General features: G+C 46.4%; 1 protein-coding gene across 5 annotated transcripts in view; it reads left to right on the forward strand.

The window, feature by feature from the left end:
* Window positions 1-15,709, forward strand: part of UBE2F (ubiquitin conjugating enzyme E2 F (putative)) — a 1,146,915-nt gene that overhangs the window by 927,750 nt on the left and 203,456 nt on the right. For 3 of the 5 annotated variants that reach the window (XM_078681318.1, XM_078681319.1, XM_078681317.1), the window contains one exon: window positions 9,793-9,825. The exons of 1 other annotated variant lie outside the window; for it this stretch is intronic. In XM_078681318.1, the coding sequence (XP_078537444.1) occupies window positions 9,793-9,825 (33 nt within the window). Of the gene's footprint in view, window positions 1-9,776; window positions 9,826-15,709 lie in introns of all 5 variants that reach the window. One more of the 5 variants, XM_078681321.1, reaches the window with a different exon arrangement.

The raw sequence follows: 15,709 nt of genomic DNA on the forward strand, positions 1-15,709 counted from the left end.
ATACAAAAAAAAAACAAGAGTAATGTTAGTATCCATGCTTCTTGAACTCACTGGTTATAAAGGATATCTAAACTGGTCCGCAGTAGGCCCTGGGGCAAGGGGAGTGGGACAAGAGGGAGAGAAACACTGAATATCTTTGTGCTACCTGTTCTTGCTGCTGTTCTAAACCTGTTTTGCCGAGGCATTGATAGTTTCAACAAGAAATAACCCTTTTAGCAGTTTGGATTACCTTTCAATTCATGATTTCTACAATAGCAAATCATATACCTTGTGACAGTCTCTGTATAGCCACACTGTCAGGTTGGTGAAAACTCTGACTTCCTAGTGCTGAAAGAGAAAACCCACCTTTAGAATACATGCACAAAATAATCTGTACTTTAATATATGTGCATTTATAGATAATTACCATCAGCGCCATGGTATTTAGTATGTGCTCTGAATGATTCTCATTATACAAAATTCTTTAGCTGTAACCTAATGAAAGCGATTTCTTTCCTGCCATATACTTTTTTACGTCCCCACCACTGGCGATACCTGACATAAATCAAACATGATTCAAGTAATCTAACAGTCTGAATTAGTTGAGGATTTGCTAGTTCCGGACATGAATAAGTGCAGTGGAGTTTGTAATCCTAGGAATACTAATATGTAAGCCCAAGCCTAAATCCTTGATCTCCTTAATAGGAATATTTCTGGGAAATAAACAAGTCCTTGATAACTCCTAAAGAAAGTGCAGTGAATTCCAGTCTCTTAGCAATACAATTGTTGATTGCCTCGAAAGCAATGCTCTGAAATATGAGGAGTTTAAACTCCATGCATCTAAAATGGCCACCAGCTTTGTGAGTCTCGAGTCTTGTGGCCTCACGCCAAGCTTAGCTGACACTCAGCATGTAAAGCTGACCTTCTCTGCAGTAGAGCACTTAAGCATTTTTGAAGATTGGAGGAGTTTAGAGCAGGTCATAGATCATGATGGTATATCAGTGTTGTACCTTTTTAAACAGCCTCAAAAGTAGTTTAAGTAATGGAGGCACTATCCCCCTTTTGGTTATTGATTTAAGATGAGAACAGTGATGCAAGGCCTTGATTTCCGGGCAGTGTGTAGTCTTTCAATTGAGGGGGCGGCTGCATTCATTTTCTCTGAGGAACTATATACAGTGTTTCTTATAGGGTAAAGTTCTCCTTTGGATTTCACAAAGTTTTATGAAATCTTGTGGAGCATTCATATAAATCATTATATGTTATTCGTTGATTCGAAGAATTCATCTGAGGCATAAAGAACTCTTCACAGTCCGGATGCTCAGGTGGGAATCTAGTCCTGTTTAGCTGGTACAATACGGTTTCTCTACACAGACAGAAAATACATATTTATAATTGATAGTAATTTATGTAGATTCCTTATCTGAGTGCTGTACCAGGCGCCAGACTGGACCCATAAAGTATTCTTTCCACAGCCATTTTCTGTCACTGGTTTCATGTGACTGCTCAGTATTGACAACCGCTTCTCGCATCTCCATTGAAAATGACCAGTCGGGCTGAATAAAAGTTCCATGTGCACTGATGTCATTCCCATTTGTTTTCTTCATCCCTACTACATACAAGGGCTTAAAGAAAAAAACTGAGTCAAAACAACCATTAATATGTACTTCTCAAACATGACTTATGATAGGAAGGAAGGAACCGCAGGGAGTCATCTGTCCATGAGTAACAAAGTTGACTAAGGCAAGTATCTTGTTCCGCGTGACCCTTGCCCCAAGAAGGTGCCTTTGAGGACCTCAGTTGCCCTCTGAGTAGTGTACTACATTACGACTGTCTCTCTTTAGTAAGTATCATCCACTGTTTGGTTAAATGCAGAGTATCTGGCTATTCAGAGCCTGTCCCAACAGCTGTGAGGTGCAAGGTTGCCACATGGTCTATTCATATACTGCTAGTTATCGCTTTATATTCAGTACTGACCCTAGCACCTGCCTCAGGTTTTTGAAGGCGCTTCGAACTTTGAAAGTCAGATAATGTACTTATAGAGGCTTTGTTTATCTTTGGGTCTTTTCTATACCCTAATTTTGGAAAAACTAGAAAAACACTCTTTACATTTTTTCAGTTGACACCAGATATTCGCTCATCAGTTGGTATGGTCACAGGATCTGCAAGGTCTGCTGTCTTTAAACATAAACCCCGAAAAGTAAGAGACAAAACAAACTGGGCGCACTACACTGTGGCCCTGGGAAAGGAGCAGGATTTAGATGAATTCCGCCTATCGTCATAAAAGGTTATAGACACTTTATAGAGTAAGGGGGCAGCTCAAAAGGAACAAGCCCTCAAGTCTGACATTGAAGCCACAACTTCATCCCACGCAAATACCCAAACGGTACCAAAATAAATGCTTTCAATGCATACAAAGTGGAAGTAAACAGTGCCTCATGAATCTAATGTTTCTGAAGTGAAAGTCTGATTCCAAGTTGCATACGACCTTCAGCTTGAAAAATCATAGATGATTGTGAAGCAACGCTGCTCAATGCATCGAGTTAGCTTATCGGGAAAGTTGTAATTGCATTCAATTTTTAAACACAAAAACTTTGGTGAAGTTCGAAATGCAGATAATGTCTTTAAGATCCATAGTGATTTTATAGTATCTGTAGAAGGTGTTTACAAAGACCCAATATCTGTAGAAATGTACTTTGCATACATACCATTCCTCCATGTTCATGGTTTTCTCCATTTTTAGGGCTGAGACTTCTAGCACAGGTAGGATTTCATCACACCAGTGGTGAGCAGTAAGTGACCTGGCTTTTAATTAACCAAAACCCTAGAGTAATGTATGTGAGTGGGCACAAAGGGTTCATAGATTCACCAGCAGGGCTAAGTATGAATCGGGGGGGTGGAGGGGGGGAGCAGTTTCACAGCAGAAAAACAATACTTTGGTAAACCTCTATTAATCACAGGGCATGCCCACATCATATATATCCACTAAACAATACGTTGCTTGCTTCTGGAGCATATATTTCCTTTCTTAGATGACATTTTAATGAAGACAAATGGCAATACAGCACAATCATTGTAGCAAAGAGTCTTGAATTAGCTGAAGATTATAATTAATGTGCAGGTAATGCATAATCAAACTTCAATTATCCCAGTTGGATTTGGATTACTCTATTAATTTCTGTTTTGCAAGTTTGCTTCACTTTATCATGATTGGGGATGTGGGGAAGGTTAATACTGAGCTGCAAACCATATGCTTAAGAGATAAAGCCCTTAAAGACAGTGTGCCAAAATATAGTATCAAATGGACAGAAGCTAACATTTTTCCAAAGGGACTCACAACTACTCCCACTATTTTAAGTTTCCTCGTCCACTGATGATGGAGCGCACAAATGGCCTGCAAGACCTTAAATCTCACTGTTTTGAGGTATGTCGGGATTCTCTCGTAGGAGTAGTTCCATGATAGTCATAAGCGTTGAATAGTCCCACCCACCTGAGGGGGACCCCGGAGCACTTTTTCCAATATATCTTCTTAAGTGCTGAAGTTAGCCGTTCTTCAGGAAGGCTTAAAGGCACTTAAAGTCATAATGCAGCACCAACATTCTCGCCGTCAATGACTGGCTCAAAGCCGTATAAACGCAATGCTCAACGTCAAGACACACTCGTGACGTTGAGACCTGCTTCACACCGCCAACCGACGTCAAAAGATTCATCAATGTTGAGGGGCTCCGACTCGCTGTTCCCAAGGGGTAGGCGTTCGACGGCAAGATCTGAATGCCGACGAGTTTGGGTGATGCTGAGAAGCTGGTCGGCATTCAGGTCGAGCCTACGTCAACAGGGGTCGACGTCGAGAAGCCAGTCAACGCCAATGAGAGCTCTGCAACCCACCGAAAGTAAAATCTATTCATCATCCGATTCTCGCTCCAGGTCTCCATCTCTGGTAGAGTGACTCTTTTCTCCCATCCGTTATCTTCTCCTCCTGGCTCACCAGCTCCAACAGCTCCTCCAGCACTACCAACATCTCCTCCGGTGGCCCCACAGCCTCCAGTTTTGTCGCCACCAGATCTACCGGCACCTAGCATTCCACCTTCTTCCGTGCCGCAAGTACCTGTTACTCCAGTTCCCAGGAGATCGCGTTCAAGGACACGCCATTGCTCTTGCCAAGGTCACCATTCATCTGGCCGTTCTTCTACTTGGTTACAACACTCGTTCGCATCACAGATCTCACCACAGGTCAAGATCATATTCCCACCGTCATCACCATGGGGATATGTCCTCTTCCACCAGGGACTATTCTCCTACCTTGTTCTTCTATATCTTGTCGAACTTACCTCAACTCCAGGTCTCACCAATTGATGACATCAATTCCTTTCAGGAGGTACTGGCTAGTGGCAAAATTAAATATACCAATGACGGTTCTGACTCCATAGACGCTGGTGATCTTTGAAACACTTCATGAAAGCTCTGCCTCGAGAGCTTTGCTCCCACTAGTGCTGGGTCTTCTTGAGCCAGCCATGAAATTTTTCCCCTCTCCAACTGTAGCGAATTCGGCACCCTCCAGGCTCCAGAAGAAATATTGCAATCCAGGGCATGATCCGCTCTTTCTGCGCATAGATCCTCCACCAGACTCAAGGGTGATATTAGCTGCCCAACAATCTCAAGCTACTTCTCCATCTGCTAGGAGAATAAGAGATTGGACTTGTTAGGCCGCAAGGTCTGCAACATTGCGCCTACATCCAAGAAAGCATCCGGCGCAACAGACGGCCTGGGGAGATACGATCGAGCCTTGTGGGATTCTATCCTCCACTTCTTTGAGAACATTCCAAAAGAACAGCAGGAGGATTTTATGGAACTCTGCCAGGAAGGAGACATGGTCTCTAACCAGATCAGCAGTGCGGCAGCAGATTCCTCGATTCTAGATGCCCACAGTTACTGTCACGGGGTCTCCTCGCGCATACCTGCATGGTTCCTACTGACATAACTGAAGCCTGATGCTCAGCTATGTACTTAGAACATACCTTTTTCGGGTTCTACTCTGTTCCGCTCGCATTCCGATGATAGAATGGGGAGGATGAAGATGGAGAGGGACACTTTGAAAGCTGTGGGACTAGAGAAATCGAAAAAACTGCACAGTTCATTCCGGCCCTAACTCTGTTGTTTCCCTTCTCAGAAGTTTTAAACCCCTCAATGGTAGTTAGGGAGATCACAACAGTGTCAAAATCCTACCAGCCTCCGCGCTGGCAGCAGAGAGGATGTGCTACACAGCAAGCAAACCAAGCGGGCCGGCAACCTATGGCATAAAAACCCTGAATCCTCTCTTCCCCCCTTCCTTTACCCACTTCAGTAAGGGGAAGCATTGCTAATTACTTGGCAGAGTGTCAGCGCATAACAGACGCCTGTCTCTTGAATATTGTCATCTCAGATTTACTGTACCACCATTGTCCATTCCACCAAAGTTTCTTACAGGGTAAAGTTGTCCTTTGGATTCCACACAGTTAGTTGTATGAAATATTGTTCATGACTACCTCTCCACCCTTGCCATCTGCTTGCAACAGGCTGACAGAGGACTAACTTACCTTGATCTGCCAGGAAGTGATGGCTTTCTTGGCAAAGGGAGCCATAAAGCGGGTGCTGATACCAGAGGTAGGCTGTGGATGCTATTCCCGCTACTTTCTGGTGCCCATGAAGGACGGTGGCCTTTTTCCTATCCTAGGCATGCACCCTCTCAATTCTTTCCTCAAGAAGTTCAGAATGTTCATCCTTGCTCAAGTCCTGTCTGCCCTAGACCCAGGAGATTGGATGGTACAGTTGGACTTGCAGGACACACCTTTCCATATTACGGTCCTGCCTGCCAACAGGCGTTACCTGCAGTTCATGGTGGGCCATGAGCACTTTTAGTTTATTGTGCTTCCTTTTGGCCTTGCCAGTGCTCCTTGGGTGTTCACCAAGGTGATGCGATGGTTGCAGCTCATCTGCTGAGATCAGGGTGCCAGTCTTCCCCCTATTTTGATGTCTGGTTTTTGAAAGCCTCCTTGCCAGAGGCTATTGTCTCCCACTTCCAGACCTCCTGCATTCCCTGGGGTTCACTATCAGCATGCCAAAATGACACCTGACTCCCTCTCAGACGCTCCCTTTCATATGAACTATTCTGGTCATGGTACAGTTTTAAGCCTGTCCTCCCCAAAGAGTTCAGGATATTCAGGCTATGATACAGATGTTTCAGTCTCTATCCGGAATTTCAATGAGGCTGACTGGGACTCCTGGTTGTAGCACATGCCCGCTGGCATACGCAAACTCTGCAATGGGCGCAGCTTCAGGGGAATCTCTGACATGGTCCAGATCTTGGAGGAAACTGGAAAAGATCTCCAATGGTGGTTAGTGGCAGACCACTCTACCTTCCCCAACCAGATCTGATGGTGATGACAGATGTGTTACTCCTGGGATGGCCATCTGGGAGAAGTATAGATCATGGGCCTCTGGTCTCTGGCAGAATCCGGACTAGACATCAACCATCTGGAGCTACGGGTAATCCGGCTGAAATTGAAAGCGATTCTGCCCTCCATCAACGCAAGGCTAGTATAGGTTTTCATGGACAGCACTACCGCCATATGGTGCTGCAACAAACCGACTTGGGTGAGGTCATGGACCCTTCTTCAAGAGGCCCTGCATTTCTGGACATGGCATGAATGCTCGGGCTTTTCCCTAGTGGTTCAATCCCTGGCGGGCTCACTGAACGCCAGGGTGGATGAACTCTTCCGAAGAAGCCTAGCGGATCATGAATGGCATCTCTATCCGGAGGTGGTGCAAGGTCTCTTTCAGCAGTGGGGAGAGCCTTAGTAAGATCTGTTTGCCACCACCGAGAACGTGCAATGTTAGCAGTAATGTGAGCTAGAGTTTCCAAGACCGTTTCATTTGCAGATGCTTTTCATCTCAGTTCAGGCCACCTGTTCGCCTTCTTCCCAAACCACTCCTGCCCAGAGTTCTCAAGAGGATCAGGAACAACCAGGCCCAAGTCATCCTTGTGGCTACAGATTGGGCTTGGAGAGTTTGGTATCCTGAGCTGTTGAGCATGGCCATCGGTCCTCCGATCAGGCTGCCCCTACGTGAGGATCTTCTGTCGCAGCAGCAGGGGAGAGTTCTCAACCCAAACCTGTCAACGCTCTACTTTTGTGCATGGAGATTGAGTGGAGAAAGTTGACAGCTGTTGACATTCCATATGAAGTCTGCAATGTTGTTTTAGCAGCCTGGCGTTCCTCTACCAAATGGTATATGCCTGTTGTTGAGGCAGGTTTGTGGCATGGTGTGGAGCGAAAACGGTTGACCCTCTTTCTGCTCCCTTCTCTCAGATTCTTCTCTTTATCCTTTCCCTTGCCCAGCAGGGCCGTTCTGGGCACCTTAAAGTGCTAAATTTATGGTATCTCTGCCTTTCTGCGATTGCTGGACCAGCCATCACTTTTCAAATCACCTATTGTACATATACTTATGAAAGGTTTGAAGCATACCTTTCCTCCTTCGCCCTTTATCATCTCTTAGTGGGATCTTAATCTAGTCCTGTCATTCCTTATGTGCGCTCCCTTAGAGCCCAACTGTCCTCTCAGGCTCCTTACCATCATGACCGCCTTCCTAGTGGCAATAACAGTTGGGTCAGCAAGCTTCAAGCTTTGTCATCCAAACCTCCATAACTCTACATCTTCCCAGACAAGCTGGTTCTTCGCACTAGAGCTTTCTTTCTGCCGAAAGTGGTTACTTCGTTCCATTTAGGCCAGTCCATCACCCTGTGGGCTTTTGTTGCTCAGCCACGTCCCTCTAAAGAAGAGGAGCGGCTCACCGACTGGTTCCAAAAGTAGCATTGCCGTTCTTTCTTGACCGCATGAGAGTTCGAGTTGCATGACCACCTGTTCATGGGGTATGTTGGAGGAGCGAAGAAGGGGAAAGATGTGCAGAAACAGACCATCTCCCAATGGATCGGGCTCTGCATTAAAATTTGCTACACACTGGCCAAGAAGCAACCCCCAGGGGGCTTCCACCAGAGCAAAATCTGCAACCACTGCATTAGTGACCGGTGTCACGGTCCTGGACATCTTCCAGGCAGCACCGTGGGCCTCTCTGTACACGTTCACAGAACACTACTGCCTGGACGGACATTTTGCCAGTTTCGCCCTTTTTGGTGTGAAATTGTTTCGCCGACTCGCCTCCGGAGAGGAATTGCTTGGGTATCTATTCTAAGGTAAGGAATCTGCAGCTAGAAGTCACTCAGATGAAAAAGTTACTCACCTTCGGTAATGCCTTCTCTGGTAAAGTCTCTTTCTGCAGATTCCTTATTGACTCACCAATCCTCCCCACTCAACAAACTGATTTCTAGGGGCAGGGCTTTCCCCATTCAGGGCCCAGTTTTCACACCAGTGGTCCGTGTTCTTCGTGACTTCATGTTCTTCGTGACTTTACGTTCCTGGCATGGAAAGTCATGAAGAAAACTGACGTCAACATCCTGGGGTGATGCCTATATAGGCACCCCAAACATCACTTCCGGTCCGGATGGCACCATGCAGAGCCGAATGACGCCAGCTACCGGTGCGCAGGGGCACTGCTCACAAAATAATTTCTGGATCTGGTCTGATGCCTGCGTATAATTCTAAGGTAAGGCATCTGCGGCTAGATAGTCTCTACGAAATAAGCATTACCAAAGGTAAATAACTTGTTCTTTAGGTCTGGTTTGACTTACCTATTGTTCTTTAAAAGAAACATGGAGTAGGTTTTGGCTCCTCCAGAAGAATATTGTCAGGCAGTTAAAAGTTTAGTGTTTAGTGTATTATTCTCATACAATATGTTGAAATTCAGGAAGGAATTGAAGACCTTACTATTCCCTAGGGGCTAGTTCATCTTTTCTAATCTGGAACTGTAGGATAATCGTTGATTCTTGTCTGAGCGTCAAGATACCCGTAGGGTGATAGCAGCTCTATATAAGAACACAATACAATACAATACAATACAAAACAAAGCAGTATTTTTAAGACGAGTGTAAAAAATATATTGGGCACAATTTTGTAACAATTTGTTGGCTAAATCAAAACATTTCATAAGATTAACCCCTTCCGTGCTCCCGTTGGCCGTCGCGAGCACTACCTGGCTGGTGCTGCGAACGGCTGACGCGGCCCCGCCCACTCATTAGAACTCCTGCACCGCGCCGAAATAACGGCCGTGGTAAACGGGTTAATAATACCAGTATTAAGCCGAAGGCTAATAGAAAGGCTAACAGCCTCTAGAGTTATTTTTATTTTGCATCAATAAAAAGTTGTCACAAGTATAGTCTTCGTAAGTGCCATAGATTTGGGCAGAAGCATAATATGTGCATGATGGTTTTATTTTTATACCCACAAAACGACAGACTGGCTCCCTTGCAAGTTTTGATTCCAAGAACCTTCAAATTCTTAGATAGTTTTATAGATCAGTTGAATATTGTCACCTCATTCTAGTGGTGGTTTGATGTACCATGCCGCCTCCAATTCAGTGTTTGCATTGAAATGCATGCTGGACTGTATTACTCATTAAAAGTAGACTGAATCAACATCTATTATCTCAAATAGGCATTGTATAGGTTAGAGAAAGCAATCTGGTTTTTTTGTGTTGTAGTAGCCCGTGTAAACACTAGCATGCACCAATGCAAATTGCATGTATTAGCACATTAAATCCAGACCTATTTGTTTTAACAATAGTTATCCATCTTGTAGACTTACAATGAAAAGAGTCCTCACCAGGGATAGTAAGCACTATATAAATACTATTACAATTTTTAATTAAATCAGTTTTCTTTTTTTGCAGGATGTTGTTTGGGGGTTGAACTCCTTATTTACGGTAAGGCAATCTGTTATTGTTTGCATGCTTATTGTAGGTCTTTTTTTATTGTAGAGGACAACATAAATTTTCCTTCACCCTTAAAGCATTGAATCCCCACATTTATAAAGCTGCTGTCCCGTGTAGAAATTCCTACTCCATAAGAGAGCTACTTTAGATAAGCATGTATTCATCAAAATTTCTCAGATAGTTTGAGAGCAGACCACTAGCATGCCCAGATGGAACATGTTGGAAAGTCATATCAAAGTGATATAATTCCAAATGTAACATATAAATGCGGACGCAGAAATTTTACAAGGATGTAAGTACAAATGGAGCAGTCCTGAACTATCTTTCTAGTATCCCTCTCCATCTAAGTTCGTGCCAGACAAGCTTTTAAATGCGTTCAGCAGCATATATTGTTTAAAAGCAAAATAGGCCTTGTTTCTGGTTGCGGTTTTGCCAGTCACTAGAAAAATCTAGATTTCTTTTTCCTGAATTTTGTAGAATGGTTGCTATCCACAGACCCTGGTCTACGGATGTCACTCTCCCCACAGCTCTGCGGCGATCTGCTCTGCTTTCTGCCAGCCAACCCTCCATATCAGGGTTCGAACCTCCCCTCAGCCCGCTCCCGCCTGTGTCAACTGCATTTAATTTAATTTTTCTTATCATTCTGCTCTGCTATTTTCAATTTTATTCTGCCTGTGTTTAACGTTTGTTACTGTCTGCCCGCATTCCCTGCCTACTTTCCCGCAGTTTCTTCCTCCTCCCATCCTGCGTCCAAGCCGATCGTCCCTCCCCTACATAGGCTGGCCGCTGCGCGGTCGCGCCTAAGGCAAGCCCGTCTGCGCCCGGACCGCGCCCAGCGCCAGACCCCCTGGCCCAGGTGAACGCCACAACACCCGTCCCCGCTACGACTCCAGCACCCTCCACGCACTCAATTCTGGATGATCCCACACCTGCTGCCTAGCCGTCCCGAAGCGCACCCAAGGTCCCTTCTCCTGCCGGAACTGCAGCTTCACAAGCATCCGGCCCGCCATCTCGCCTACCAAAGAACCCAACCACCTCAGATGCATCCTTCTCAACACCCGCTCCACCCGCAAACACGCCGTGGAACTCTGGGACCTACTAGACCTCGTCACCCCGGACATAGTCTTCCTGATGGAGACCTGGCCGAACCCCGCCTCGGCACACGACATCGCCATAGCCATCCCAGGAGGCTATAAGATCACCCGCAAGGACCGAACTATCAAGTAGGAGGAGTAATCGCCATCGTCCAAAGGAACACTCTCAAAATCTCGACTTACACAGATGACACCCTCAGCACCGCCGAACACCTACACTTCCAGATCCACACCGACCCCAACACCACACTCGGAGGAACCCTCGTCTACAGACCCCCAGGACCACGGCCACAGTACAGCGACTCCATCGCGACCGTGTCAGCGCACACACCCTCGCCTCCATGGACTACATCCTCCTCGGGGACATGAACTTCCACCTCGAAAACAACAATGACCCCAACTCCTCCACCCTGATCGCCAACCTCGGATTCAGAAAACTCGTCACAACACCCACACACTCCGCCGGCCACACACTTGACCCCATCTTCTCCGCAAGCTCCCACGTCTCCTTCAAGCACACCACCGAACTCCACTGGACCGACCATCGCTGCATCCACTTCACCTTCAAGAAACCCACCACGCACCACCACACCCAACAGATGCCTCACCGCTGCTGGAGCAAAGTCGCCGAAGACCAGCTAGCCACCACCCTCGCCCAGAGCCGACCCCACCGCCACCCACAACCTCAGACAGTGGATCAACGACTGTGCCGACACCCTCGCCCCGCTCAAGATGCACCAGAAAGAAAGCCAGCTGGTTCTCCGAAGAGCTCCAGACCTCCAAGCAAACCTGCGGAATGCTGGAGAAGAAATGGATCTACGAACGAACACCAGAAAGCTGCGCAGCCCACAAGAACGCCACCCGCGGACACCACCACCTCATCAGATCCGCCAAAAGGGCCTCCTTTAAAGACCGCCTAGACAACAACACACACAACAGCAAAGAGCTCTTGGACATTGTGAAGGAACTCTCCAACCCCAGCTCCAACACAAACGACATCCTACCATCGCAATACCTGTGCGACTCGTTGGCCACCTTCTTCCACCGCAAGATCAGACATCCATGACAGTGTCAACGCCACGACCACCCCAGCAACCACCCAGACCTCGGTCACCACGACGACCACCAACCACCTGCTGTCAACGACGACGATACCATCAAGATCATGAACACCATCCACTCCGGATCTCCGTCAGACCCCTGCCCACACCACATCTTCAACAAAGCCAGCACCACCATCACACCCAACCATCAACGTCTCCTTTGAGACAGCGACCTTCCTGGAGAGCTGGAAACACACAGAGATCAACGCCCTACTCAAGAAAACCAAGGCGGACCCCAAGGACCTCAAGAACTTCCGACCGATCTCCCTGCTCCCATTCCCGGCGAAGGTCATCGAGAAGACTGTCAACAAACAACTGATCGGCTTCCTCGAGGAGAACAGCATCCTAGACCAGTCCCAATCCAGATTCCGCAGCAACCACAGCACCGAAACTGCCCTCATCGCTGCCACCGATGACATCAGGACCCTGCTAGACAACGGAGAAACCGCGGCGCTCATCCTCCTGGACCTGTCAGCAGCCTTCGACACGGTCTGCCACCGCACCCTACGCACACGCCTCTGACGCCGGGATCCAAGAGAAAGCACTGGACTGGACCACCTCCTTCCTCTCTGGCAGAACACAGAGCGTCCGCCCCCCCCCATCCGCTCCGAACCCACCGAGATCATCTGCGATGTACCCCAGGGCTCTTCCCTCAGCCCAACGCAGTTCAACATCTGCATGGCACCGCTCGCCCACGTCGCCCGACTGTACGACCTCAAAATTATCTCCTACGCCGACGACACCCAGTTGATCCTCTCCCTTACCAAAGACCCCCACACCGCCAAAACCAACATCCACGAAGGAATGAAGGCAGTAGCAGAATGGATGAGGAACAGCCGACTGAAACTGAACTCGGACAAGACGGAGGTCCTCATCCTCGGATCCACCACCTCGGCCTGGGACGACTCCTGGTGGCTGACTGCACTAGGAACAGCTCCAACACCCACCAACCACTCACGCAACCTAGGGGTCATCCTCGACTCATCCCTTTCCATGACGAAGCAGGTCAACACCGCCTCCTCCTCCTGCTTCAACACCCTCCGCATGCTCCGCAGGATCTACAAGTGGATTCCCACCAAAACCAGAAGGACGATCACCCAGACCCGCGTCAGCAGCAGACTGGCCTACGGAAAACGCCCTCTACGCAGGAGCCTCGGCCAAACTCCTGAAACGGCTCCAACACATCCAGAACGCCTCCGCTCGCCTGATCCTCTACGTCCCTCGACGTAGCCACATCACACCACTCCTGAGAGACCTGCACTGGCTCACTATCAACAAGAGGATAACTTTCAAACTCCTCACCCACGCACACAAGGCGCTCCACAACACCGGACCAGCGCACCTCAACAGCCGACTCAGCTTCTACACCCCCATCTGCCTGCTCGGCTCTACAGACCACGCCCTCGACACTGTGCCCCGCACCCGAAGAGTGACCGCCGGCGGCAGATCATTCTCACACCTCGCCGCCAAGACATGGACCACCCTCCCCATCCTCCTACGGCAGACCCAAGACCTACTTCCCTTCAGAGGACTCCTCAAGACCTGGCTCTTCGAACAGTAGCTGCATCCCCTCCCCTAGCGCCTTGAGACCCTCACGGGTATGTAGTGCGCTTTATAAATGCTTTGATTGATTGATTGTTAAAATTGTACTGTCTGAGATGTGTAGTGGGCTAGGCCTGAGCGAGTGAGAGATGGTTTATAAAGATACAAGAACCAATGGGTGTAGTTACATGGGTTTCCTGTCAGTTGCATTATTCCTTCTATTTTTTTTTTTTTTTTTTATCTTGCCTCTTCGTTGCGAGAGAAATTGTTTTCAACATGGGGCTTGGAGCCAGGCTATTGTTTACCATTCAAGGGTGTCATTGTCATTCACATTTTCTGCCTCCTATTGTACAGTGCATGCCATCGTCACTTCCTCTTCTTTCCTCTGGAGCATGGGCCAAATACTTATTGCTTCATCTTGATTATGCCTTCACCACATAAGTGAGACCTATTGACTTTGCCAGTGCTTGTTGTACATAGCTTCTGTGCTTGCTGATGACAAGCATTGCTCAATGCTGAGACCCTTGTGGGCTTTCAAGAGAAATGCCACATTGTCGCCATATTTACCGGGAGACAGCATCATATTTTTGTTTCCTTAATTCTTTCCATAGTTTCCTGTATCTTTGTCTTGGTGTGCGTGCACACATGTGCTCATATTACTTGCCCCCATTGCACATTCAGCTTTGCTTATGCATCCCTTGTCCAAAACTGCCTTCCTCATTACCCTACATGCATTCCCATTGCTTTATGGCCCTTTGGTCAAATTCCGGTCTTGTACATTAATTTTTCAGTGTCTGGTCGCCCTTTGGTCAAATTCCGGTCTTGTACATTAATTTTTCAGTGTCTGTTCTCCTCGCATGTGTCATGATTTTCTGTAGTGCCACCTTTATTACCCTCTACCCCTCATTCTGGTCCAAACTTAAGAGGGATGTCACATGTGAGAACTCTTTTAGATGGTAGTACAGAATTTTCTTGCTAAATGAGCTAATTTCACTATGCCCTGCAATGAGGAATAGAAGATTTGTTATGCTATATAGATGTGGAAATAGGTTCTGACACGAAAGCATCTCTCAACGCTATTTCATAGACAACATTTGAAGAACTGAAAAAGGCTGACTTGATCAGCATTTACAGAAGTCCCAGGTAATTATAGCAAAGAGAAGGGGAGTAGGTAGGGATTTAAACGTATCCGGTATTGGATCTTTCATAGATTCACATGCTTGAATCGTTCTCCACCATTGAAGTAAAACAGTATGTATTAACTTAGCATAGGCTAAAATAGCACTAGGCCATGAAATTCTATAGCCTATCTATCTTTTTTGGAAAAAGGACCCAACTTTTACGTTAGGGCTTACATTCCATTGATAACTGACTTGGATATGTAGCCCTACCTGAGTGTGGTGACTTCATCTCACTACTGTTTTCTTTAACTCGTTTTAGACTAAATCTTTTATATTGGCTCTCAGCAGAACCTCAAGGTTATCATTACATATCAAAAGAGAGGCCATGTTCTTGTGATAATTTCTCAACCCAAGACATCATGAATTTTCTTTTTTTTTTAATCATTTAAGTATCTTGAGGCAGCGCTACATTTTACCATTGCTTAGATGGAAAGGTTTCTTGCAGGTGAAGCCAGCCTTGAGTTATCTGCAAATGTAAAAAACCCCTGTAGTGTGTTTTAATGTGCATTTTTTTTATCAGGTCTGCTAAGAATAAGGAAAAAACGGCGCTCTGCTGAAGGGGGTTGGGGGATCCTCTCTTTTAATGCTTATATTGTCCTCTTAGGATACAATGTGTTTAGGTTATTTTTTTGTCTATTTATGTACCCCATCCAAGTTGTATATATGGTCTCATCTATCCTTTAAAGGGCTGTTTTTAAATCTCATGTTGTTGGAAATGCTGATAAACTAGTAGGCCTCGAGATACAGGGGAAAAAAACCTGGTATTACCATGATTATACTTTTCTTTTATTTTAAAATAATGTTTGGATGGATTAACGGCTGTATACACTGTAAAATTGCATTTTTTTCCCTATTTTACATTTTGTGGCAAACAGTTGCTTTTTATAAACTGATGAATGCTGGTTTATGTCTTTGCTTTTATAGATTTTGATTAATCTGAATAAAGATATTGAAC

Source organism: Lissotriton helveticus, chromosome 3_1, assembly GCF_964261635.1.
Source record: "Lissotriton helveticus chromosome 3_1, aLisHel1.1, whole genome shotgun sequence".
NCBI classification, from domain to species: domain Eukaryota; kingdom Metazoa; phylum Chordata; class Amphibia; order Caudata; family Salamandridae; genus Lissotriton; species Lissotriton helveticus.